This window comes from Podarcis gaigeae (genome assembly GCF_964106915.1).
Source record: "Podarcis gaigeae genome assembly, chromosome: 4".
Taxonomy (NCBI): domain Eukaryota; kingdom Metazoa; phylum Chordata; class Lepidosauria; order Squamata; family Lacertidae; genus Podarcis; species Podarcis gaigeae.
This window is the reverse complement of record NC_139677.1, coordinates 44,624,123-44,650,753: the sequence shown is the minus strand read 5'-3', so window position 1 is coordinate 44,650,753 and position 26,631 is coordinate 44,624,123. Positions and strand designations below refer to the sequence as shown.

At 41.4% G+C, this 26,631-nt stretch overlaps 1 protein-coding gene across 2 annotated transcripts; it reads left to right on the top strand.

Annotated features, from left to right (window-relative positions):
* Positions 1-1,616: 1,616 nt before the first annotated feature.
* On the top strand, positions 1,617-26,598 carry PCYT1B (phosphate cytidylyltransferase 1B, choline). 2 transcript variants are annotated; one of them, XM_083734511.1, is made up of 8 exons: positions 1,617-1,741; positions 16,867-16,966; positions 17,998-18,114; positions 19,426-19,577; positions 21,306-21,384; positions 22,055-22,197; positions 23,317-23,505; positions 25,002-26,598. In XM_083734511.1, the coding sequence occupies exons 1-8, from the start codon at positions 1,673-1,675 to the stop codon at positions 25,212-25,214; spliced, it is 1,062 nt and encodes a 353-aa protein (XP_083590637.1). In that variant the 5' UTR covers positions 1,617-1,672; the 3' UTR covers positions 25,215-26,598. The 2 variants fall into 2 exon arrangements, with proteins under 2 accessions (XP_083590637.1, XP_083590636.1); XM_083734510.1 differs by lacking the exon at positions 1,617-1,741 and adding an exon at positions 6,256-6,996.
* Positions 26,599-26,631: the final 33 nt, after the last annotated feature.

The window sequence follows — 26,631 nt, the reverse complement described above, 5'->3', positions numbered from 1 at the left end:
GTATGAAAAGCAGGTGCTCTGCCACTGAGCTACAGGCTTTCTTTCTGAAAGCTTCTACATATACACTTCCACTGTGCTATAGACATTGCCTACTGTAAATAAGGGACATGGGTGGCACTGTGGGTTAAACCACTGAGCCTAGGACTTGCCGATCAGAAGGTTGGAGGTTTGAATCCCCGCGACAGGGTGAGCTCCCGTTGCTCGGTCCCAGCTCCTGCCCACCTAGCAGTTCGAAAGCACGTCAAAGTGCAAGTAGATAAATAGGTACCGCTCCAGCGGGAAGGTAAACGGCATTTCCGTGCGCTGTTCTGGTTCGTCAGAAGTGGCTTAGTCATGCTGGCCACATGACTCCCACGCTGGCTCCCTTAGCCAATAAAGCGAGATGAGCGCCACAACCCCAGAGTCGGTCATGACTGGACCTAATGGTCAGGGGTCCTTACTGTAAATAAGGACATCCATCTCAATTCTGTGCTTGTGGGGGAAGTTGACAGGAAAGCCTTAGACATCTTGATAATTATTTAGTGCGTTTAGATCTGGACATGAATTGCTTTGTCTTTGCTGTTTTAAGGTTGTTTTTTATATACAGTATTATGCTTGTCTGTTTTTAGATGGTTTGGGTGAGGTTTTACACTGGCTCTGTGATTTTATGTTATTTGTATTGAGGTTGCCTTATGGATTGCATTGTATTTGCATAATTTATAGATTTCTGTAAACTCCCTTGGGAACTTTGATCAGTGGGTTGTTCTAGAAATGGCACAAATACATAAATGTTCACTCAGAAGCAGCTTATGCAACTTATGCCCAAGTAACTGTGCTTAAGCTTGCAGCTTTTGTCACAAATAATACAGTATTAGCTAGACTGGGGGCGCTGTCATGAAGACCCATAACACATATCAATGAAGTAGGCCATTCTTTAATAGAATTCATGACCTCATTTTAATACTGGGGGACTGAGGCAGAGAGACAGTACATTCAAGGCCATGTGATAGGTGCCCACATTTTGCAGGTCAAAGTTTGTTGTTAACAAGCTTAGTAAAAGTCTCATTTAGATCTTGTTCCATAGCCACTCAACCTCCTATGCAAACCTTTTAATTATTTTTGTGTATAAAATATGACATTGGAGTATTGAACCACACTCCTCTGCTCTTGCCAACTAAACTGTTTTTCTCATTCATTCAACACCAGAATGTTAACCAATGACACAGTTAATTTTACAAACTGAAACTGTTGCCATAGCTCCAGTTCAGCTTAAAAGAATAGCCTTTTTATCCTGGTTCTAAAGTTGTTTGTGCAACATACTTAATTATTTCTTTCTTACAACTTTAATTCAAAATAACCATGCTAGTTCCTCTCACTGTATAACTCCAGTTGAATCTCAATGGATTTTGCTTGGGTTTAAGTGCATATAAATGTTCAAAGGCTTGAGAAGGAGAAAAACTGCATGCAGACTTGGGTCGTCATATTGTAAATAGTCTTATCACCAGCAGCTTATGCTGACATGATCTTTAATCCTCGTCATACAGAACAGCTTGGCATAACCTTTGTCCACTTCTTTGAGGAGGGGGAAAAACACCCTGACGTTTTATCAGGTGACTCAGAACAACTTTAAACATGCTCAGTTTGTAAGTGAAAACCTCAGAAAGCAAAGTGAAAGAGGAGCACATTAGTAAGAATGGTGGGCCATCAAAAACGCAAAATAGAAGGAGCTGCAGCAATTCATTCCTACAAATGTCAGCGAAAGGTGAGTGATGCTTTTATTTCTCTCTGCTAAAAATAAATCAATCATACATGTAATTATAAAATCAGATAATTACTCATGAACAAGATTTTATTTATTTTAACATTTATAATCTGTACGTTTTGCCAAAAATGACTTGTGAAGTAGCAATGTAAAGATGCACATCTTTATTGATAGATATTACAGCAAATACAGCTTTAGGGTCTTAGACCACAATGACTGATTTCCACCACCACCTCTCAAAAGGGTGTACACATTATTTGAGGCTATAGTATATTGCAAGCTAAGGCACTAAAGTAAAATAGTGAGACAGTAGTTTAAATGTACAAAACTTAGTAGAAAAGTTACGATTACATTGTGGTAAACAGGCTGCAGTGGGTGATGTGACATCCCTCATTTTTTCAATATTCTTGTATGCCATTATGACTTAGTAAGCAAATTTTAGCACTTGCATTAAAAATTGGTAAGGCTGCCAGATGCCCAATGTGTCATGGGCCCCATGGAGACTTCTTGTTAGGGCTGGGCAGAAGCGGGGGGGAATAATGGGATGTGGAGCTGGATCCTGGGGAGGGACCCAGCTGTCTGGAAGGTTCTGAACTGGGTACTGAAGAGGTGCAGAGTGGATTGTCAGGGAAGATCTCTACTTTTGTCATCAGACATCCAGAGTACAGTGACAGAGCGACTTGACTTGATGCGGCACTGCCTTCTGCCTGCAAAGTGCTTCCCACCCCTAGTGGGGCACCTGAAGCTAGATCAGACAATGAGCCAATCTTGTCATTTCCACCTCCATTTGCAAGGATGCAGCAAAGGCAGTCCCAGCAAACCCATCCTGTATTCATAACAGTGTCTGCTTGCTTGCCCAGTCCTATGGCTTGGGATGGCAACTGCAGGAATGAATGTGCCCCCCTGCTCTTCAGAAAAGGCATATATGGATGGGGTATCAAGTTTTTGGACACTGCCTTAGCTTATGCCTAACTCCGCTCTGAACTTCTGAACCATGTAGCCTGATATATGGTTAAGCACTGAAGTAAATTTTGCAATAAAGCCTTTGGCAGCCACCAAACTATGACCATGTGTGGGAGCCAGAACACAATCAAATACTTTTTTTCAGGGGAGAAGCACCTGTTTGTTGTTTTATTGTGGTCATCCCTAGCTAAATACACGATGCTGCTGACTTCCTCACAAGGCTGTTGTTGTAAAGGATACTTAATACGATTTCTGTTTACTTAATGTAATAGGTTTCCATCTCATTTTCCTATGCAACTATATTCAAAGTGGCTAGCAATGACTCCAAACACTAAAACTATAAAATCACAATCTAAAACCACAAGAATGCAAGTTTTAAAAATACCATATCAGAGTCACAAAAAAGAAAACACTTGGAAAACAGCACCAGAATAGCCCAGTGAAAAATATGTCATTTCAGCAGTATCTATTAAAACCCAAAAGTCTGTATAAGCTGGTGAGTCTTAAGACCTGAAGGTGGGAAGAGAGAATATGATGGATCTCCCCAAGAATGGCATACCACAATTGTATATAAACTTAAATAAGGTGCTTTGACCATTCCGAAGTATTATATAATTGCTAAATATTCATCACCACCAATAATGCATTAGCTACAAGAATATGTTGCAGTTTTTCATATTTTTCCAACAACAAATTTTTGAGTAATGGGGCAGTTTGATTCCCCTGCAACAGAAATGCTTTATATTCATGCAGTGACTGAAAACTCTTGAGTAAAAAGGCTTTTATACAACAGAAACTCATTGGGAATTATTCTTTAGTTTGCAGAAGATTTCAGCCTTAATGATAAGACAAAAATAAGTAAAATGTTGGTCCTGATTCCCTCCCCACCCCCCAATATAGTGAATTTTGGTGAAGTTTTGTTACACTGTTTTGATTTGTTTTGTTACTCCTACATCTCACAAACTCTGAACTTCCTCCATAGTCCATTTTACCGGTATATGCCCTTTTTTGCTTTCTCTTCTGACTTTCCCCCCTTCTCCTCTGCATAAAGCCATCCTCTTTGTCTGAAGTGACATTTAAATAATACAGCTTATCTGTAAAGCTTTAGCTATGAGTCATTCTGCTACAGCTGGTTTAGCTTCCATTTCACTAAGGATGTTGTTTTTAGAGTCAAAGCAACTTCCACAACTAAAAGTGCTTTCAGAGATCTGCTTCCACTGGTACCCAAAGCTCCAGACAGGAAGCAAAAGTTCCCCCTAGGAAAATGCCATCTAGTACTGGATATTGACTGTGCCAGCAGTGGTTCATGCAGATCCTGCCAGTACATTTGCACTAGCAACAATAAGCATAATCAGCCCCATATGGATTGTGGGTGTTAGCCACTGCCTGGAAGTGTTTTGAGTTGCCTTTTTACTTTGTTGCAAAAGCTTAACATTTATCATGGCCTGGTATTAAGACTGAAATATCAGCTGCTCAGAGAAGTCAGACCGACTCACCACCCTTTCCTTAGTAGAGCCCTCCATCTTAGATCCTGCGCACCATACACTAAACCTGGTGAAATACCACTGCCCTCTTAGGAGTGGACCTCAGGCTCTTCCAGTGAACAGAAGAAACCTTTCCCAATTTGGGAAGTGTTATTCAACTAAATAACTACTATTCTAGCCTTCACCTCCTGGAAGGAGCTAGTGTCTGAAGAACAAGACACAGGTCCTTAAAGATGTAGTCACTTAAGGTCACTTAAGGGGATGGAGCTCCCAGAAAGACTCTGCTGGCTAGGCCATAAAACCCCGACCGTTGCTCCAGGCTAGAGCTGAGGTCATTTCTGTTACCTTAGTTGGGAAATTGCTGGCCATGGTCCTGAACTCACATCAAGAATCTGTGGGCCAATACCTGCAATTATGTCTAGAGTGCTGGACCTGACCTGTTTCAGATCAGTGCCAGCTTTGTGTCCTCTTGCTTGTGCTGTTGGATCTCTGGGATGATAGAATATTTCATGGATCAGGAGAATTCCATAGGTGGCTTTGTATTATATCTTGTAAAAAATAAATAAATATGGGTCTTTGAAGGGTATGAGTCCTGTAAGTCATGTGATGTGGTTTGGACACAAAAGATGGTCAAAACAACCATCTACTAGATTGTCCACTTATCAGACACATACCTGGAGCTCTACAAGTGCTACATGAAATTGCATGAACTGTCATAGATATCTAAGTAGATGTGTGGAAAGAAGGCAAAACCCCAAATACACTTCAGGTGTCTCTTATTTTTGTGATATATCAGTTATCCAGAATGCAGCTTCCATACCTATAAGTGCCATCTGTTAGAAATGGATACCATGACAGAGTTCTTCAGGCCCTAGTTGGTTTAATGTCTGTACTTCACTTGTTGCTCACCAGTTGCAGCCTGATTGGGATTAGCAAGCCTCCAGGAAATGCTAGCTCAGTTTTGCATCCAAGGTTTAGGTAGGCTGCTGGTTTAGATACACAGGCTGCTCTCTCTTTTTGTTTGGCTCTCTCTCTCCATGAAACACACTCTTTCTCTCTGGCCTACCTCAAATTTTCCACTTGCCTGCCTATCTGTGCTTGAGAACAGGAACTACATCCAACTGACTGTTGACTGGAGTATATAATGACATGAAAGCTTTGGGATTTGCTTGGGACTACATATGGACATGCCTTAGTTTGATTTCTTGGGCTATCTAGGGCTCATGGTTCTAGATGGATTCTTGCAAACACACCACAATTTCAAACATCTAAAGCAGCCATAATTTATTCAGTGGTATTTGTGAGCATGACAGATTTTAAAAATAAGTGGCACACAGCTACTGTATATTGCTTAGTAAACAATTCAGCTACTGAAGTGTGGATGATATTAGGAGTATGAACTGAGGACTGGCTACACAAGACCCTGCCTTATACTGAATCAGATCACTAGTCCATGTAGCTCAATATTGTTCATACAATCTCCAAGGTTACAGATGAGATCTTTTCCAGCTCCTCTACCTGGATATGCTGGAAATTAAGCTTGTGACCTTCTGAATGCAAAGCATTTATTGTATTAGTGTAGGCCTTCTACAGAGTTCAGGTTACATGTAAAAATAAAAATAATCATACATAATAATAATCACATGAATACTATTTATCTGAGGAGCTGTCCTTTCAGTACCTCAACACTGCTGATATTTGTACACATGAATGTAAAATTTTCCGTGTCAAGACTGCATTATTTTGCCAAGTTTGATCTGGACTGTTGAGTGTTCTAGCTCATAATTTTCCAAACACTAAAAGGTCTTTGGGGAGGAAATCATATTAGAATATTGTGCTTGGACATGAAATCATTCATCAGATCAGTTTAACATGTCAGCATTCAAAGGAAAAGTCCACCCATGTTGATTTAACTAAAAACTGTGAGAGTTGGCCTGATAAGAGGGTTAGGTTGCTTACTGAGAGGTGGTTGTAAGTAATCTGTTTTGCCTCACCATGCTGATTGTTAATACTGGTCTGGAATGTGCAAAATCCTAAATTAGATCCATTTTATATACTGGGCATTTTTGCATCCAATAATGCAAATGTGTATGAGCAATTAGCACATTTAATTCAGGAAAAATAAAGCAGGTCATGCATCCAAACGTGTACTGAAATAGAATATTAAGTCTTAAACCAATATTCTTCAAATAAATAAAGACTGCTTTTTGTTTTTGCAAAATCAGAAAAGATATAGCCATGTAGACATATATTTTGCAATAATGCTTTGAAGGAGATTTGTATAATGCAGAAATACATCTGTGTTTGTACCAAAAACTACAAAAGCACCATATAAAGAGTGTTGAGGAAGTGAGATGTTCTGCTGGCATTCATATCAGCCCGCCTCCCAGTATATATCACATAACTCAGTTAAAGTGGTACTATGATGACAGGAACCAACCAGAAAGCACCATGCAAATCAGAATACTGTATCCTGTACCAGCTGCTCTGTTGCTAGCTGGTTGTTATAGTGATAAACTGAGGCCTTGCCTCTTGGCTTCTCCTTGAAAGAAAAACCTTTAATTTCTCAAGGGAAGGAAAAGAAGCGAAGGGGGAGAAGGCGGGGGAGAGAATTACATGAGAAAGGAAAACATTATCTGACTGAGAAGAGAATAGCAGAGAGGGCATCACCGCAAGCAGCATTCACTGGCCATGCCAGTGCTTGCAACTAATGCTGAGTCAGAAACAGGTATCCCAACATCCCTTTCTAATGAGCTTCCTTCAGAAACCATGGAGGAGATAGAACACACATGTCCTCAGCCTCGACTGGTAAGTAAGAGACAAAAGGATACCTTTATTTGAGCTCTTTGGCTTATTAGGATGTAATGAAATCAGTACTTTATAGCCTGAATAGAAATTAGAAAACAGCTTCATCCATTTTAGCTCTTTGTGTTTATTGTCTATATTGTGAAAATGTGTATTACAAAGTATTAATTATATCTACTGCATTAAGAAAGACAATTTAGGGATTGTTGCATGTTTCTCTCTTTCAACTGAGTGTCTCGAGCTATGCAAAAATAAAATTAAAAAATGGTGCTTTCCCCATCCCTTTGTTAGGTTCAGATTGCAACAGAACTCTTCCTTTACTCCTTGCCTGTTCTTTGCCTTTCTGCTGATTTAAAAAATGAAATGGCAGGGAAGAAGGGATTTAATCATCAAAAAAGCAAAAACTGCCTTTTAGAGAAACACTGGAAAAGAATGTAACAGATCTCACTTTTTGTTTTGGTTTTCAGGGATTCCAGTGTGCACAAAATGGATGATATTACTTTCAAGCAGTTGAGAGCATATGAGTTGGGACAGTAGCATTAGGAGAAAATCTGCATTTCTTCAGTAATTAATCTATAGAAACTGTGTTTGTAAGGAAGCTAGCTGCATATAGAATTAAGCATCCCTTCCTCACTGCATGGAGGCTGTTCTGAATTAGACCAGCACCCACTTTGAATATTTTCATTACCATTGTTTCACATATACATTTTGTATCAATCAAAAATTTTCTCAGATTTTTTATAGGGGGGGAATAAAGAGTTCAGCTTGGTGATTCTCTGAAGTTGTTTGTTGCATAAATTATGCTTGAGATACTATAAGAGCTACTATGAAAGGTTTGCATTGTAAGAGATGAGTGCACTAGCAGATTATAATTAGGAAGGGTAAAGAAATGGCCTCTGATGTGTGTGAATAGGATTGGGTTTACTTCCAAAAGTAAGTAAGCTACACTACTAGGCCATCAGTGATGGGTATTCTGTGATGGGTACATGAAAAGGATATCTAGCTTAATCCTAACCACGCCGCAACAATCTAATACAAAGTACCCTGGGGGCTGCATACCGTTTTCCATAGCGATAAATACTTTCCCCATTTTCGTTTCCTAAAAAGTAATTTAATCACTCCCATCACTGCCTCCTGAGAAAGCAAAACTCAGGCAGCCAATTTGCCAAGCTGTCACTGTGACGTAGGCAGTAGTTTAATACTTTCCCATGGAGACTATTTAACACTGAGATGGAATAATAACTTTGATTTTTACCAGTGTTTAAACAATCATTTAATGCTTACATTCAGCTTTCTATTTTAGACGCTATTAAAATTCCATAATAATTGATGAACATGACTTAAATTAACTTTTTAATAGGGATGAGTTGGGTTTTTTTAAAAAATGTTTTGTTTAAAGCATGGAGATGGTTACAGACATTTTGCATTGAATCGTGCTTATGATAACTGTTAAAGAGTTTCCTGTTAAAACCTCATGCACAAGAAAAATATCCTGGAATATATTAGAATCCCTTTATCAGACAAGAAGAATGAAAATAATATATTGATTGATTGATTGATTGATTGTTTCTTTATATCCTGCCTTTCCTGCAAGGAGCTCAAGGTGGCATACATAGTTCTCCCTGTTCCCATTTTATCCTCACAATAACTCTATGATGTAGATTAGGCCAAGAGAAGTTGACTGGTCCAAAATTACCAAGTGAGCTTCATGGCTGAGTGTGGATTTGAACCAGGTCTAGTGTGAACTTGGTACTTGCATATGCATTTTGCCTACTGTTGTAGCATTCATCTGGGAATATTTATTGCTTCAAGAACTATATTAATATTACCAGAGTTTGTTTTCAATTTCCACAGCGTTTTGAATGAAAGACAGGAGTGACACTGTGTGAATCAAGATTTATGGAACACTTAAACTTCTAAAATGAGCATATGGTGGGACTGTACGTATTCCTATCCATAATCTAAGTCCTACATGAAATAAATGTGCTGTTAGCGAGGGTCAAGAAAATACAGCTTTCATTTGGTCAGGATTCAGCATAAAACATTTATTGAAGTGGTAGAGAATAAATAGGACAATGCAGGAATTGACTTTGTACATATATTGGAGTTGATTGATTGAAATTACCCCACATGAAAATTGTGGTCTGTGTTTGAAACCTCAAAATATAGACAACATAGAGAACTAGTAGGATTCTGGAAGAGTTCCCATGCCAACTGATTCTGGGCCCCTAAACTCAAAAGGATCAGAAAATTACAAGGCTCCCTCCCCTCCCTGTTCACTGAAGCAAGGTCTACAGGAGCAGATGGCCTACAATAACCCTAACAGATAAAAAAAGAATTAGAAAACAAATAAGGAATACAGAATTGTATATACTGTCCGTCTAATGTTAGATTCAGTTTAAAAACTTCAATCCCCACCATCTATTACAACTGGCCATTCTTCCTGGGGCTTTCACTTCCTGGGAAGTGAAATCCAGCATTTAGTCTTCACACCAGCTCTAGTGATCCTGGGGATATGTATATAAGAATATTTAGATGGTTGCCAGAGAAACACTAAAGTTGTGAGCTTTATTCAATTATGTTGGTTTCACATGGAAGTGCTTTCACACAAGCAGTTTGCCACACAAAATCTGAGGGGGCATAGTCACAAGAGAAGGCCACACCCCATGACAGAGGTAGCTAATGTGGTGGACAGCAGCTCCCATACAGCCCAACAACATCTGGCGGACACAATGATAGCTATTCCTGTCCTATGAATTTCAGAACATTTGAACTGGCCTCTGGGAGCTTGGAAGTTTATAGGCAATGTGCTAACAAAGTACTTCATTATCAGTCGTGTAGTTAGTTATTTAACAAAATTTATATACCACTTACAAAAGACCAGATCCAGGCACTTTTGGAAGAAACTGATTTTCTGGATCCATTTCAGTCGGGGTTTAGGCCTGGTTTAGGCAGAGAAACTGCTTTGGTCAACCTGTGTGATGACCTCTGTTGAGAAAGAGACAAGAGAACATGTCCTTGTTAATTCTTCTCAACCTCTCAGCGGCTTTCGATACAGTGGTGCCCCGCAAGACGAACGCCTCGCAAAACGAAAAACTCGCAAGACGAAAGAGTTTTCCGTTTTTGAGTCGTTCCGCAAGACGAATTTCCCTATGGGCTTGCTTCACAAGAAGAAAGCCCATAGGGAAATCTCCGGGGACCTCTTTTAAATGCTGGCGGTGGGGAGCAAAGCCTTTCGCTCCCCTCCGGCCTTCAGAAGAGGTCCAGGAAGGCCGGCGGGGGCCGAAAGGCTTTGCTCCCCACCGCCAGCATTTTAAAAGCGGTCCGGGATAGCAGGGAATTGCGCTGCGCTTTCCCGCTATCCCGGACCGCTTTTAAAATGCTGGCCGTCGGGAGCAAAGACTTTCGTCCACCGCCGGCCTTCAGAAGAGGTCCTGGACCTCTTCTGAAGGCCGGCGGGGGGCAAAAGTCTTTGCTCCCCTCCGCCTGCCTTCCCGGGATAGCAGAGAAGCGCAGCGCGTTTCTCCGCTATCCCGACGGCTTTTGAAGGCAGGCGGGGGGAGCAAAGACTTTCGCCCACCGCCGGCCTTCAGAAGAGGTCCAGGACCTCTTCTGAAGGCCGGCTGGGGGCGAAAGACTTTGCTCCCCCCCGCCTGCCTTCCCGGGACAGCAGAGACTTCTCCGCTGTCCCGGGGCGATCTTAAAATGCTGGCGGGCGGCAGCAAAGCCTCTGCTGTCCCGGGGCAATTTTAAAATGCTGGCAGGCGGCAGCGAAGCCTCCGCTGTCCCGGGGGCTTTTAAAATGCTGGGGGACGGCAGCGAAGGCTTCGCTGCCACCCGCCAGCATTTTAAAATCGCCCCGGGACAGCGGAGGCTTCGCTGCCGCCTGCCAGCATTTTAAAATCGCCCCGGGACAGCGGAGAAGTCTCCGCTGTCCCAGGGGCTTTTAAAATGCTGGCGGTCGGTAGCAAAGCCCTCCTGTCCCCGGAGCTTGCGGGGCGGGAGGTGGGGAGAAGGGCTTTTCTTCCCACCGCCAGCCTTCAGAACAGCCTTCTGAAGGCTGGCGGTGGGAAAAAAAAGCCCTCCCCCCCCCCAGCCTTCAGAAGAGGTCGGGGGACAGACTGTCCCCGGACCTGGTCTGAAGGCGGTTTCCATAGGAACGCATTGATTGATTGATGAGAGCCAACAAACTGAAACTCAATCCAGATAAAACTGAGGTACTGTTAGTGGGTGGTTCCCTAGACCAGATGGGTGGGAGATCACCTGCTCTTGATGGGGTTACACTTCCTCTGAAGGAGCAGGTTTGTAGCTTGGGGTACTCCTGGATCCCTTGCTATCACTCGAAGCTCAGGTGGCTTCAGTGGCCCGGAGTGCCTTCCATCAGCTTCAGCTGTTGGCCCAGCTTTGCCCCATCTGGACAGGGATAGCCTAACTACTGTTGTCTATGCTCTGGTAACCTCAAGGTGAGATTACCGCAATGTGTTATACGTAGGGCTGCCTCTGAAGACTGTTCAGAAACTTCAGCTAATGCAGAATTCAGCTGCCAGAGCAAGACAGATTGAACATATTACACTGATCCTGGTCCGACTGCACTGACTACTAATTAGTTTCTGGGCCAAATTCAAAGTTCTGGCTTTGACCTATAAAGCCTTAAATGGCTCAGGACCACAATACCTCAAGGACCGTCTATTTCCATATGAACCTACCCAGACCCCGGGATCATCTTCTAAGGCCCTCCTTCGTGTTCCTCCTCCTCAAGAGGTCTGGAGGGTGGCAACATGAGAACAGGCCTTCTCTGCAGTGGCTCCCTGCCTATGGAATGCCCTCCCCAGGGAAATTTGTCTGGTGCCTTCATTATACGCCTTTAGGCGCCAGGCAAAAACATTCCTTTTTAACCTAACCTTTGGTTGATTTGATTGTCATCCTATGCCCTTTTAAAATGTGGGTTTTGTTGGGGGAGGGTTATTGGGTAGTTGTTTTTATTTTGATTATATATTTTGTGGTTTTATATTTTGATTTTATTCTGTGAACAGCCCTGAGATCTCTAGGTATAGGGCAGTATATAAATTCAATAATAATAATAATAATAATAATAATAATAATAATTTATTATGTGTACCCTGCCCACTCTGGGCAGCTTCCAGCATATATGAAAATAATAATAATAATAATAATAATAATAATAATAATAATAATAATAATAATAATAATAAAATTTTATTTATATCCCGCCCTCCCCAGCCGAAGCTGGGCTCAGGGCGGCTAACAACAATCAAAATAATCCAACATTCTAAAAACATTCATTATAAAATTAATTAAAATCAAATTAAAATCAAATTAATGGCACCCATCAAGCAAAATGCTGTGCAGATTGCTAGAGGAGGGGGTCAGGCTGCGCCCTGACCAAAGGCCTGGTGGCCATAGCAAAATTAAACCTTAAAAAGCTTCCCTATACAGGGCTGCCTTCAGATGTCTCCTAAAATATATATAATTACTCATCTCCTTTACAACTGACGGGAGGATATTCCACAGGGTGGGCGCAGCTACCAAGAAGGCCCTCTGCCTGGTTCCCTGTAGCTTCACTTATCGCAGTGTGGGAACCGCCAGTTTCTAATCAGGTGTAGTAGAGCCACACATTCAACCCAAAATGGAAGCAAGAATAAGGTAGATACCAAAAGGGCAGAATATAAGCGTGTGTGTGTGTGTGTGTGTGTGTGTGTGTAGAACATTGTTTTCCATTTTTCTTCCTTGAGATAATTCATAAACCCTATGTACACCCAGAGATTTTGTGAGTAGAACTCACGTGTTTTAAGCTTCAATCTATGCAAAGCTACATATGTGGGAGTAAGTCCACTTGAATTCGGTGGGACTTAAATCTGAGTAGACAGGTATAGGCTTGCAGTGTTGCTCACTGGAGTGATGAGAGAATTTGTGTCCTGTTACAGAGCAGCAGAGGGAGCTTATGGAGCAAGGCAACAGGAATAGCTTAGATCAGAATTGGAAATGAACGAAGGCTTTTGAGCCTCTGCCTCCAGTCCACCTACCCTTGGCGCCATCCCCTTTTGGGGAATTAAAGTCCCTTAAAATGTGAACCCTCTGGCTGAAAATGGGTCCCTTCTGCATTCCATGACCTCCTACCTGGTGCACTCCCAGTGCCACTGAACCTGCAAGGGCAGACCCTCCAAGTGTCCCTATTTAGAAGCCGTCCCAGTTTCTGATTTGATTCCAGAATGTCCCACTTTTCCTTAGGATGTCCCTATCTTCATTAGAGAAATGTTGGAGGGTATGGAGTTATCGGAACCCCAAGCTGTCTGAAGGCAATTCTACATAGTGAATGTTTTTTTTTAAAAAAATGTTTATTTTTTATGTTTTTATATATGTTGAAAGCTGCCCGGAGTGGCTGGGGCAACCCAGTAAAATGTGTGGGATGCGGGTGGTGCTGTGGTCTAAACCACAGAGCCTAGGGCTTGCCAATCATAAGATTGGCGGTTCAAATCCCCGCAACGGGGTGAGCTCCCATTGTTCAGTTCCAGCTCCTGCCCACCTAGCAGTTCGAAAGGACATCAAGAGCAAGTAGATAAATAGGTACCGCTCCACCGGGAAGAAAAACGGCATTTCCATGCACTGCTCTGGTTCGCCAGAAGTGGCTTAGTCATGCTGGCCACAGGACCCGGAAGAAAACTTTGAAGCTAAAGGCTTGAAGACTATTCCCTCTGATAAGCTGTAATGCTAGCATAAACTGTTCAGTGTGTGGCAAAGGAAGGCATTTCAGAATTCCCAAGCATCCATAATCAAAAAGCTTTCCTTATTCTACCAAGCAAGGAGAGAGATGCAAGAGTGGGGGTGGGAGGGCAGAGAAACGACTAAAAAAAGGTCTATTTTCTTTAGGTTATCTCCCAGGAAACAGCCTTTTACTAGCTAAGTCAAGATTATCATCTTCTAGGCGTGGGACCATAGCCATTATTGTTTTAACATCTCTACCTTCCTCTTTATCCCAGCGTGAACCACATTGGACTGGATGTTGTGTAACTTGACCTTGCTTAGAAATAAAAAGGCAGTTTAGCACTCAACTATTACAAAGACACAAGGGGGAAAGACAGTGATTAGAAAATATAGGAAAGAGCCCAGACTGTATGATCATGTATAATAAAAAGGAAACACTGTACTACGTGGTCAGTCAGTTTCCACAAAACCCAACCCTTAAAGTTTGATTTAAGTGTACATTGCACATCAGAAGTAGTAGTACTAGGTATATGTAACAGATTTTACATGCTTAAAAATCCCTTTAATGTTACTTTCCCTACATGTTTATGTAACAGATAGCAGTGGTAATGAACAAGATGTTTTCTTTGCCCTAATTATTCAGTTCTCTTTTATGGCTCTCAAGACTTTTAAAGAGCAGTTAAAGGATATGATATGACACAAGTGCTCCGGAATAGACAGAAATATTTTAGTGCACGGAAAGACAGCACTAGCTCTTCTTATCTGGGCCATAGATTTTATTGGAATTAAAAGCTAAACAACACATTTGAGGAAAATCACATAGTACAGTGCTCCTGGTTCGCGTCATCTAAAAATGCAGAATGTCTAGAATGACCCGCCTCTTTTTTTATTAGAAAATGACATCCCTTCTTAAGCAGCTATTCAGACCCAATGGAATGGCTCCCAGAAGTCAATGTAGAGTTGAAATATCAAGTCTAAAATGGGATGTATCTGGTTCTTGTTAAGAAAGCTTTCTGTTCCTAAAGGACTGCTTTGAAAACATAAGCAAGAAAAATTGTGACTTTCTATAGTAACAGGAAGGATCAAGGGCTCTTGTAATCCTTCTCTTGTCTGAAAGGACAGGAGCAATTATTTTCATTTGTGTTGCTGTGAACAGTTCATGGAGGAGAAATATGCCGCAAAGTTGGTTACCTTGTCTGCAGCTACCTAGGACAAAACCATTTTGAGGAAAAGGATGTGGACTCTTGAAGGGGATGTGTGTATGGGCAAGCCCAGTTTATTCCCAGTCCCTGTTGGGCAGAACTGTTGGTTTTTCTGGGCGGCAAATTCACCCATCAAAGCATATCTCCAAATTAACAAGAAATAGGGGAAAGCATTGATGGTTAAGACACATCCTCTGCTGTTAACCCCCCTGCCTTCTGGAAAGGTTTTTTGGTGTTACAAGAAGCTCCAGGCACAAGAAGGGGAATAGAAAATATTGGTTGTGCAAACTGCCTTCTGTTGACACTGCCATTGGACACAACCAGCAGCAGAGCATATGCTCACACTGCCCAGGGCAGGTGTGCTCCGAGGGGGGCGTGGTGCAGAGGGTGCCCTCCCAGGCGCGGGAAAAGTACATTTCCGAGCACAGTTCAAAGTGTTGGTACTGACCTTTAAAGCCCTAAACAGCCTCGGTCCAGTATACCTGAAGGAGCGGTATACCCTCATTGTTCTGCCCAGACACTGAGTTCCAGTGCCGAGGGCCTTCTGGCGGTTCCCTCATTGCGAGAAGTGAGGTTACAGGGAACCAGACAGAGGGCCTTCTCAGTAGTGGCACCCGCCCTGTGGAATGCCCTCCCACCAGATGTCAAAGAGAAAAACAACTACCAGACTTTTAGAAGACATCTGAAGGCAGCCCTGTTTAGGGAAGCTTTTAATGTTTAACAGACTATTGTACAGTATTTTAATATTTTGTTGGAAGCCGCCCAGAGTGGCTGGGGAAACCCAGCCAGATGGACAGGGTATAAATAATACATCATCATCATCATCATTATTATTATTATTATTATTATTATTGCCACTCGGGGGCCCGGAGCAGTGTGCTCGCCCTGAAGCTGGGGGTGGAGCGAGCCGCCCATGGCGGACATTAGGTGTGCCGCCTGCCCGTGACTCCCAAGCCTCCTCCAAGCTGTCAAAACAAAGGGGGAAGGGAGGAATGCCGCCGGCAAAACGACACAGCTCCCCTCCTTACCCCGAAGGTTCTGGGTAGTCGTGGGAGTCGAGGACGGGCGGCGAGTCAAATGTCACCCCCCTCATTGAGGGCACTCAAGGCAGTCCTCCCCCACCTCCTCCCTTCCTACTCCCCTGGATACAACCCTTAATATTTGTCTCTAACAAGACCTTAAATTAGAGCTTTCCAAACTGTGTATCACAACACATGATTAGGGTGTCAGCTGCAGTGTGTAGGTGTGTCACATAAACACTCCCCACACTCCTCCCAGGACTGGAAAGGGGTTAGTTTAACCCTGGTTTGCTAGTAAAACTGAATTACTGTACTGCAAAATAATGCATGTCTAAAAAGTGTGTAACTAACATGAAAAGTTTGAAAAGCTCTGCCTTAAATGGTGCCCTCCAGATGCTGTTGGATTACAACTCCCATCCTTCTTGTTCATTGGCCATGCTGTCTGGGGCTGATGGGAATTGTAGTCCAGCAACATCTGAAGGCTACTACCTTGGTTACTCATGCCTTAAAATCCTTGGCTGTTAGTTTTGTTTTGTTCTTTTAAAGCTATGTTCAGAAATACTCTGCTGTGTACCTCTGAAAGATGCCAGTCTTACTATATTGACAGCTGTACAGAAGAAGCAAACATGGGGAAAATATCTATTGTAACCAGCATCCTAAGAATGAAGCCTCTCTCGCTCACAGCCTGAAGTCAGTGAGAGAGTGACTTGAAAGCGGCATGCATACTTCCAAAAGCTGGACTAAAAACGAACTCCTTCTAGGATGTTAAAAAATATATATGCAATTCTCTTCAAGACTGAAACAACATACTTTGTTCCTATATCAAGTGCTTCTGTGTGATGACAATGAGCAGAAAGGTCATGCACAGAGCAATAATTAACAATATGTTTTGGTCCACCCTACCCCAATCTGCCCTTCCCTGTCTCTAGACTTTGTCTGCACCTGCTCCGTTTGCAGGTGATACAAGCTGCCAGTGCAAAGCTCCCCATGAGAAGCTAACTATTGCTCAGGCCCGCCTTGGAACACCAGGTGAGTCTTCTGGATTTATGAAATATAAATCAATTTCATGGAATACAGCTTCGATACTTGCCCTTGCAGGTTGATAAGGAGTTTTACAGGAAAAACGTAAAAGATGTTTATTTAATTGCTTAGTTGTTTATTTAATTGTTTAGTCAATTGCTGCACATGCTTTTTATTGTACCTGTGTTAAAGTAAAAAAAAAAAGTGAAAGGTGAGATATCTGTAAGTGCTGACAACCTCAGCTGAATTTTGTGACTGTCTTTAGGTAGAAAAAGAGGTTTGGATCCAATATTTTTCAGTCCATTATACTGTATTTTCAGGAGAGTGAAGTTTAGGGAATGAGTCTTCCTCTAAGCACAGTTTTCTTTTCATGGACAAGGAAGAAAGTTTGCTACTTGTAGATCACATATATTAGATGTATTTCCCATGCTTCCAACTTGTACCAGTGAAAACTGACAGTTGCAATATTGGTCTGGAATTGTCAGTGTGTGAATGCTGACATTAATCTAATATGAGATAGTCATTATAATGTATGCATTTGTCTGTTCGTAGATTACAGAGAGTACATTTGTATAGACAGAGCATATGGACAGTGGGGAATAAAATTTGATCCTATCATAAAATGTTTGGGTGAAAGGGAGCAACTTCTATCTTAGCTAGAAACTCACTAAGCAGCAGTGGCATGCTGATATTAAAGCAAACCACCAAATATCTGAAATCTTCTACAATGAAGTATTATTGTTAGTTTTTTTATTAAAACAATCTGTATATGCTTCACATCTTAGGAGAGTTCTGCATTTTAGCTCTGCTATACACATATGGTCCAATGATATACACATAACTTACGTAAATTCTTCAGACTGGTAGCTTATTTCTACATTGCTGCTGTTCTTTTGTCCTAATCTGAACTAATTCACCAAATCTGGGAGTAGGGGTGCTTGAATGTACCCATTTTTTATTTTGAATACCTCACAGTAGTCTGACACAGATTTGAGGTACAGTTCTGCTTTGACCGGGACATTGTTTCCTTGCTCCCACAGTGGACAGACCTGTCAGAGTCTATGCAGATGGAATATTCGACCTCTTCCATGCTGGCCATGCTAGAGCTCTTATGCAAGCCAAAACTCTGTTTCCTAATAGCTACTTGTTGGTAGGAGGTAAGGCTAGCATTTGAACAAATATTATCATTGGGTTGATCATATCTGTGGTGCAGTCTTTACGAGCATGCTCAGGAGGTTGCTAGTTTGAACCCACCCAGAGGCAAAACACTGTGAAACCGCAGGAGGAGGAAGCTACTGCCCACATGTTGCGCTTTTGAGCTTCCCTTAGGCATCTGTTTAGCCACTGTGAGAAATGGGATCTTGAACCTTATACCTTTGATCTGATCTCCATATAATGTGTATTTAATTCCACCCCAATGCAAGTACATTATTGGCTGTGGATGTACGGTAGTTAATCTCAGATCTGATGGGAGCAAAATCAGGAAGAATTTTAAATTAAGATTTAATCAAGAATCAGTTTCTGATTCTTCTTTCTTAAATCCCATAGAACTATCATGATAGCATGAGGTGCACTGAAAAGCATCTTATCCAAGCTTCTGTGCTGGGGCATAATACTACTTTGTTCACCAGTTGCTGGCATTGAAGGATGGCAGTACTTGTAGTGGAAAGGAAGCTAAGAGACCCATAAATATATCTCAAACTGAGCCTCAGATGGCTAAGTGAGTTTTAGAAAAGTCTAATTATGGCAGAAAAGACACATGGAGCTATTGCTGATAGCAAATTACAAGAGACCTGCTATTTAAGCAGGGATTACATTCCTGGGAAACCAAAATTGAATATTCCCAGGAATATAGTGCAATGGTGGGTGGGTGGGATTGCCAAAGCCTCCCCCCAGATGCCACCCCCCTTCTGCCCCATTTTTTTTATTTTGTGAAGTGCATAAAGCTCAATGAGCACAAGTTAAATGCAAATAAAATTATTATTATTATTATTATTATTATTATTATTATTATTATTATTATTATTTATACCCCAGCCACTCTGGGCGGCTTCCAACAGAACACTAAAATACAATAACCTATTAAACATTAAAAGCTTCCCTAAACAGGGCTGCCTTCAGATGTCTTATGCCTTAAGCATGCTGGCCTACTATACATGGTGTATGTAATCAGAGAATCTGATTCTTTTCCAGTTGTGCTGCCAGATAATTTGAACTGCAGCCCAATCGCCTTTGATTAGCCTGTATCAAGGCACAGAGTTGATGCAACCATTTCTCGTTATATCTTGTTTGTAACATCTTTTTGGGGCGTTGTTTTGTTTTAATTTCACAGTCATGAACAAGTATGATTTAGTTTGACAATTTAACTGAGAAAAGATAGTTTTGAAGAATTTCTAACCAAACAGATGTACTACGTTTTACAGAGCCTGTGTTGTTCTGTTCTGATTTTTTTCATGTGTGTATGTCAGTTTGCAGTGATGATCTAACCCACGAGTTTAAAGGCTTCACTGTAATGAATGAAGCAGAGAGGTATGAGGCCCTCAGACACTGCCGCTACGTTGATGAAGTAATCAGAGATGCTCCGTGGACACTCACACCGGAGTTTCTGGAAAAACATAAGGTGCCTTTCTCTCCTTGTTCAACAGATGAGGAAGGGGGGGGAAGCTTAATGAGGTTGCTGACTTTTGTTTAGAATATGAATCTGGCATGCATATAAAGCATGCCACTCTTCTGAACTGGGCCATTTCCTTCTTTCTCTTAGTTCCTTTCTGGTTCAAACTGTAATCCAAGCTAGAAATTAACTCCCACTCCTCTTTGACCTCCCATACCTGGCTGTGGCAATGGCAGCAGCAGCAAGGGATGTCTTTCCTCCCCTCTACTTTCCTTGAGATGCTACTGTGGTGGTGATGCAGGTGCTAAGGTTGGGAGGAATCCTCATTTTCCCAAGGGGCATTTCAAATGCATGTGAAGGGAGCAGGAAATGAGACCTCACTCTCTTTCTGTCACCACCAAATAAAGAAATAAAAAAAATGACAAAAGAGAAAGAAGCAGAAGCAGATAGATAAGTGGATTGAGGGCTCATTGGGGGCTGGAAAAGCAACTGAGACCCCATCACACTCCCTTGTTTTACAAGGAGCAGTGTTTGGCACAAATTTAAACATGCATACGTTAAAATGTCTGATCTATTTAAAGTCATGGGGTTATTAAAATTGATTTGCTGTAGGTATTGTAGTACCTAAATTTGGGGTTGCTTCAAACAGTGCAGTCTAATGACTCAAGAGCTTGATGTGCAAATTTACCTGTGTACACCGAGTGCACCGGCTTAAATGTTTCTCTTACTGTAGCACATCCAAGAAAATTTGGAAAATTTCCAGTACTCAGTTGAATGATAAGACTAACTACCTGGCCTTAACTAATACAGAATGCTTTTGCATTGCCAGTGTGGTGTTGTGGTTAAGAGCGGTAGTCTCGTAATCTGGGGAACCGGGTTCACGTCTCCGCTCCTCCACATGCAGCTGCTGGGTGACCTTGGGCCAGTCACACTTCTCTGAAGTCTCTCAGCCTCACTCACCTCACAGAATGTTTCTTGTGGGGGAGGAAGGGAAAGGAGAATGTTAGCCGCTTTGAGACTCCTGAAGGGGAGTGAAAGGCGGGATATCAAATCCTGCTTGGCAGGGGGTTGGACTCGATGGCCCTTGTGGTCTCTTCCAACTCTATGATTCTATGAACTCTTCTTCTATAAAAACACTGCTCAACAATAACAATAGATCATGGCCAATAATGTTACCGTAGGTGGTCACTCCACCTTTTTGGAATAGCCCCAATTTAGTGGCTGCCTTGCGTTTTCAAGCAAGCACTCTCAGATATTGTGAAATACTTTTCCTTCAGCAAGTTCACTGATTTTAACATAATAGCTAACTCAGGCATGGGAAACCTGTGACCATCCAAGTGTTGTTCAACTGCAACCCCCATCATCCCTGACCACTGGCCATGCTGGTTGGGGCTGATGGGAGTTGCAGTCCAACACCCACCTGGAGGGTGAAACACGTCTCATTGCTGAGCTAATCTGTGCAATCAGGTTCCTTATTGGTATCACTTACACAAATATAAAGCATTTCTCTAAAAGAAAGGTTCATAATTAAACCATAATCTCATGTGCTACATATTAATCACAACCACCGATTAACAATAGCCTAAAATGTGTTAAAGAAATATGCATTGCAGTAATAACCTAAGTTCATAGGAAAGCTGGTAAAAGCAAGTAAATAAGTTATGCTTTAAAATTAACAACCAAGCCTTTATCAAGGGTCAACCTAATTTCATTTCTTCATTTTTCCATGTATTCCAGATTGATTTTGTAGCCCATGATGACATTCCATATTCTTCTGCTGGTTCAGATGATGTTTACAAGCATATAAAGGAAGCAGGTGGGTGCCAGTGTATGCTTTCACTAGGTGTTTTTAAAGTGGGCAACCTTTTTTAGACTGAGGGCCACATTCCCTTCTGGGCCACATTCCAGGGGCCACAGAGACTAGAGGATAAAGTGGGCAGAGCAACAAGTGTAAATTTTGCCCTTGTAGGCTAGTTTCTACACAGAATCTTCTGAATTTTATGTGAGACAGTGAACTCACACTACATCCTCTTAAGGAGAATTGGAATCTTTCCACTATCTTTACTGGGGTCAATATTGATCCCAAGAGAACAAATTAAGTTCCTGTGTGATGACAGAAATATCTTTAATTTAAGTTGTTATCAGCACGATTAACAGTGCCGAAGAGCAAAGTATTTAAAGTTCCATCCCTGAGCTTTGTAGAGGACACTGCTCAGGTTGTTGTACCAAGATTTGCCTTACTGGAGAACAGAAGATTAGAAATAAGCAAATTATTACTTTTGATTGCTCAAGAATTCAAGGAAATTCAGTAAACAAACAAACAAACAAACAAATACATGATGTCCTGAATTGGGCAGATAGTTTGGCAAGTATTTAAATAAAATAAAAAAAATCAAGGGCCAGAATGAGGCCATTCTCAAACAAATGATTCTTATATGAAAGTTGGAGGTTAATCATTGCTCTTTTCCTTTTTCCTTTCTAATCAGGAATGTTTGTACCAACTCAGAGAACTGAGGGCATATCAACTTCAGATATTATTACAAGAATTGTACGTGATTATGATGTTTATGCCCGTCGCAACCTCCAGAGGGGATACACCGCTAAGGAGTTGAATGTCAGCTTTATTAATGTAAGTGCATTGGTCTCTTAAGTCATGTTCAACGTCGAAATTGGATTATAACCCACCTCCTGCCCAGAAGAGGGACATGCCAGAATAGGGACAAGGTCTAGGAAGCTCATATATATACACCCAGCTCTTCATCAGCCCAATGTCTACAGTCAGCCGTCATTCTAGACTGAGAAAACTGAATGCAAGTACCAAATTCTATCCACTAAACTAAGACACAACACCTTCCATTTGTTCCACCTACCCAAAGCTCCTCACACAGTTCTGCCTTTCCTATCAGCCAAGATAGCTAAAAGGAACCTCCATGTTCAGAATCAGTATGCCTCTGAATACCTGATTCTGGCGGGAAACAGCATGCTGTTGCCCTCATGCCCATCATGCAAGCTTCTCAGGCATATTTGCCTGGCCAATGTTGCTTAATAAAAGATGAAATTATTTATAGTGTTTCCAAACAGCTTTGCTATTAAAATACTCAGAAGTATCAAAAAAACTAAAGCCATGTGTGTTTAATAAGCACAAAGGATTAAAAAGAGCACAGCAGCAGTGAACAGAATGAAAGACCTGACCAGTATCAAAGTAGCCTGGTTCACGCATAAAGTTAAGCAATGGTTTGTGTAGCCACAAGTTGTCCCACAGACTAATAAATAAATTGTAGGTTGTTTTTCCAAAGTTCAGTTTGCTTCCCAGCTTCTCTTTGGGTGAGCATCTGGAGTAGCAAAAGATGGTAGTCCTCCATTCCATGTAGAGACACCCAACAGACATGCAATTGGAGTGTAGTTCAATACTGTCCATGACAGCATCCTCTACTACACCTAAAGCCAGCAGGTGGGCTCAGGTTGAGATTCTTACTTAAAGTACTATGTTGCACTAGTCACCCCATCATGCCTCTGCTATACTAGCCATCTACCCAACAGCTGCAGTGCTGGACTCATAAAGAGGACAAAGAGGCCACAATTTCAAAACAGGCTGCATGTAATAAATGGGTGCCTACTGGAGACAGATAACAGTTATTCCCTTCTCCACCAATGTGATGGTTTCTGTCTGTACCCTCTATAATCTGGAGCAATATAGTCTTGAACTAGCAGGACCTGGAACAAAATTATTTATTTTCATGTTTACCAGGAGAAGAAATACCGCTTTCAGAACCAGGTGGACAAAATGAAAGAAAAAGTGAAGAATGTGGAAGAAAAGTCGAAAGAGTTTGTGAACCGAGTGGAAGAAAGAAGTCATGATCTCATTCAGAAATGGGAAGAGAAGTCTAGAGAATTTATTGGGAACTTTTTAGAGCTGTTTGGGCCAGACGGAGCTTGGGTACATACTCTAAACTGTGCTTTATATTTACTTCCATCTCTGTTAATATCAGTGGAGGCTACAACAAGTTGCAGCAGGATTTACAACAGACTGGTTTTGCAAATTCTGTGCACTGTAAATATTAATATTAGGAAAACATACCTGATACACATTAGGAAACGTTTATAGTCTTTTTTCAGAGGCAGTGTGTAGTTAATTTGGACTTGGAAGATTTGAATAATATAGCCATAGATAAGCCACAGTATGACTATTTGAAGCTACTTTGTGTTGCCAGACCATTGATCAATCTAGTCTGGCTAGGTTGACCAAGTTTCTGACTTTATTGAGGAAAGTCCTCTGCTTGAAGGGGTGCCCACTCCAAGTCCAGTGTAATGATAATGAAACCATGAGAACAGCGGCACTAAAAATGCCCATCATCAGTTAGCACCTGGACAGCAGACCGAGAAGGGGCACAGCTCGCCCAGTCAGTCTTCCTCACTATGATGAGATATATTTAAATTAAGCAATTCATTGTCAATTTGCATTATATAGGCTTTGTGTTGTGTCTTCTTTTTTGGTGTTGTGCAAGAAACTACAAAGTCCAGCATCTATTCTGCTTAGCTATGACTTTTTAAAGTCTTGGGCCTTTTACCCAATATCCTTTTAATGGGATACAAGGAATTAAACCTGGGATCACACTTCTGCAAAGCATGCCCTTTGCCATCATTTTTTTTTTTTAACCACAAGCTAGGATTTAAAAAGCACTTTGCACACTAAAAGCTGCTATGTAAAGCACTAAGACTGGTCCTAAGGAGGTGCAGTTGTAGTGTATGACTGCACACTGACTTATAGACGGAAAGTTCAAAGAGGAAACAATTTTTGTTTCTTGTGTGATTGAGAGTGGCAGCAATGACAGAGCAAGGAACTAGAAGCAATTTTACATGAAGGCCTTTGTAGTGCCAAGCCACATAAAATTATCCACTGAAGAGTGAAATCAGAGGTGGCATTGTTCTAAAGAAAAGCTTAATGACAGTAAAGCCCATGTGTCCTGGGGGAGGGGGAAAATTAAGTCCATGTCAGCAACTGCAAAAGGTGAGCTTTTACATGATAACTTGCTATTACTGTCAAAATTGTTATTAACATTAATTTTCCATATCAGACATTGCTTTCAGTGTTGACATTGCATGTACAGGAATAGTTCCAAGCGTGCTAACTTCTCAGACCAGCAATGTGCATCCATTAATATGCTATTATTATAATAACTATTTGTGAAATAATACATTCTGTGCCCACATACAATTTCTAGAAGTTAGGCAAGGAGCGCACAGTCCACTTAAAATAAAAACGCCTATAAATTGTTCCACTACTGTTTTGCTTCTATTTTCCCAAATTAGTTCGTAGTAGTCTCTATAGCAGTAATTCCCAAGCTTTGTGCAAGAACACACCAATCTGCTGCTGAGACTGCTAGTGTGCTGAAAGAAAGAAAATACTTATTTTCCTTTCTGTTTGCTTTCCAGAAGCAGATGTTTCAAGAGCGGAGTGGGCGCATGCTTCAAGCCTTGTCTCCAAGGCAAAGCCCCACAAGCAGCCCAACACGAGGGCGTTCTCCATCACGGTCTCCATCTCCCCCTTCCCCCTGGCTCTTCAGAAAGGCTTCGCCTCCTTCCTCCCCAAAAGCCGCCTCAGCATCCATTAGCAGCATGAGTGAAGGAGATGAAGATGAAAAGTAAAAAAGGAAAGAGCAAGGTAATGAGTAAAAAGAGGAGGGAGGAACCACAATTGGTCCCACTAATTCAGAAGTCAAGTGGAAAGAATAAAGAGGGTAAATGAGGTATGAGATGTTTCTTGAAAAGGATGCAGCACCACACAGATAATGGAGCACAGAAGATCTCAGCTACAGCACAGATATTTGCTGAAGAGGGAACTGCCAGACCAACAGCACACAATGAAAGGATATGCAAACATTTGACTCATTTCTTAACAATTATCAACACTTCATTGTGTGGTTGCAGTTGTTGTTGCTTGAGCACCTTGAAGAGTTATGGGAAATCTGGCACTGAAGGGGAACCATGCGTCGTTTCAGACAAACAAAGCTGGTATATGGTATTAAGAGGCATTCCCTTTGGCTACACAAGATGCATCTACATTTGAACTCCATTGCGCATTTGCTAAAAGCTGAACTTTTGAAAATGAAGTACTGTCTGGAAACTGCAAAAGCTCCCACAATGCAAACAAGGGAGAACAATAAACTCCCCAATCAAACCATGTTTATAGAACTTAACCTGTCTTTCACAATGGACATACTTTGAATCTTTTAAGTTTGTTGAATGTTGCTTGTTGAGCAGACTTTTATGTAGGGCCAGTTTATTTTAATGTGAACACAAATTGTTTGGTCACCTCTTACTATGTTTTACTAATGCACCCAAAACTAATTTTCTTTTCTTTTTTTGTAAGAGTTTCCACCCTGATGTTGTTGAGAAAGCTATTTCATATCTGGGGAATTTTATTTATTTTTGATTAATCTATAAAAAGGCCAATGTCCAGGCTAGCCCCCAGTCATCTTGTATCCACAGGGTTAATTTTAAAATTATTTTCTCAACTAAGAATGTGACTAGAAACTGAACAAGTTAACTGTTAAGAGGTCAGCCTCACGGGATTGACTGAAATGCTTTTTCATTCCGGTTAAATGTTTTAATATGTAAATACCCAAGGGAATCCTATAGGAAAAAAAGATTACATTAGAACTGCCTCTTCATTACAGACCTTTGTAAAATTGGAAGGTTTTAACAGTTCCACAGTGAATTATGCATACAACTACATTTTATTCTATCCATGCATGAATCGGTTTTTAAAAGAAAATAAAACATGCCCCCTATTTTATGCCCAAGATTTATTCAGCAAATAGGTATTCAGAAGAACATATACGGTATATATTCCCTATATAAAGCCAGCCCATACCTTTATAACCTCCCTACAATAACTTCTGAAACATCTGCCACCAGCCTTTCTGAGTTCCTCCTTTGTTAAAAAGTGATATTACAAAGAGAATGACGTTGTTTGTGATCCTACAGCAGGCCTACATAATCTGTGACCCATTAAACTGAATGTAGTCTACCGACCATGTATCAGACCTTCTGTAAACCTCCT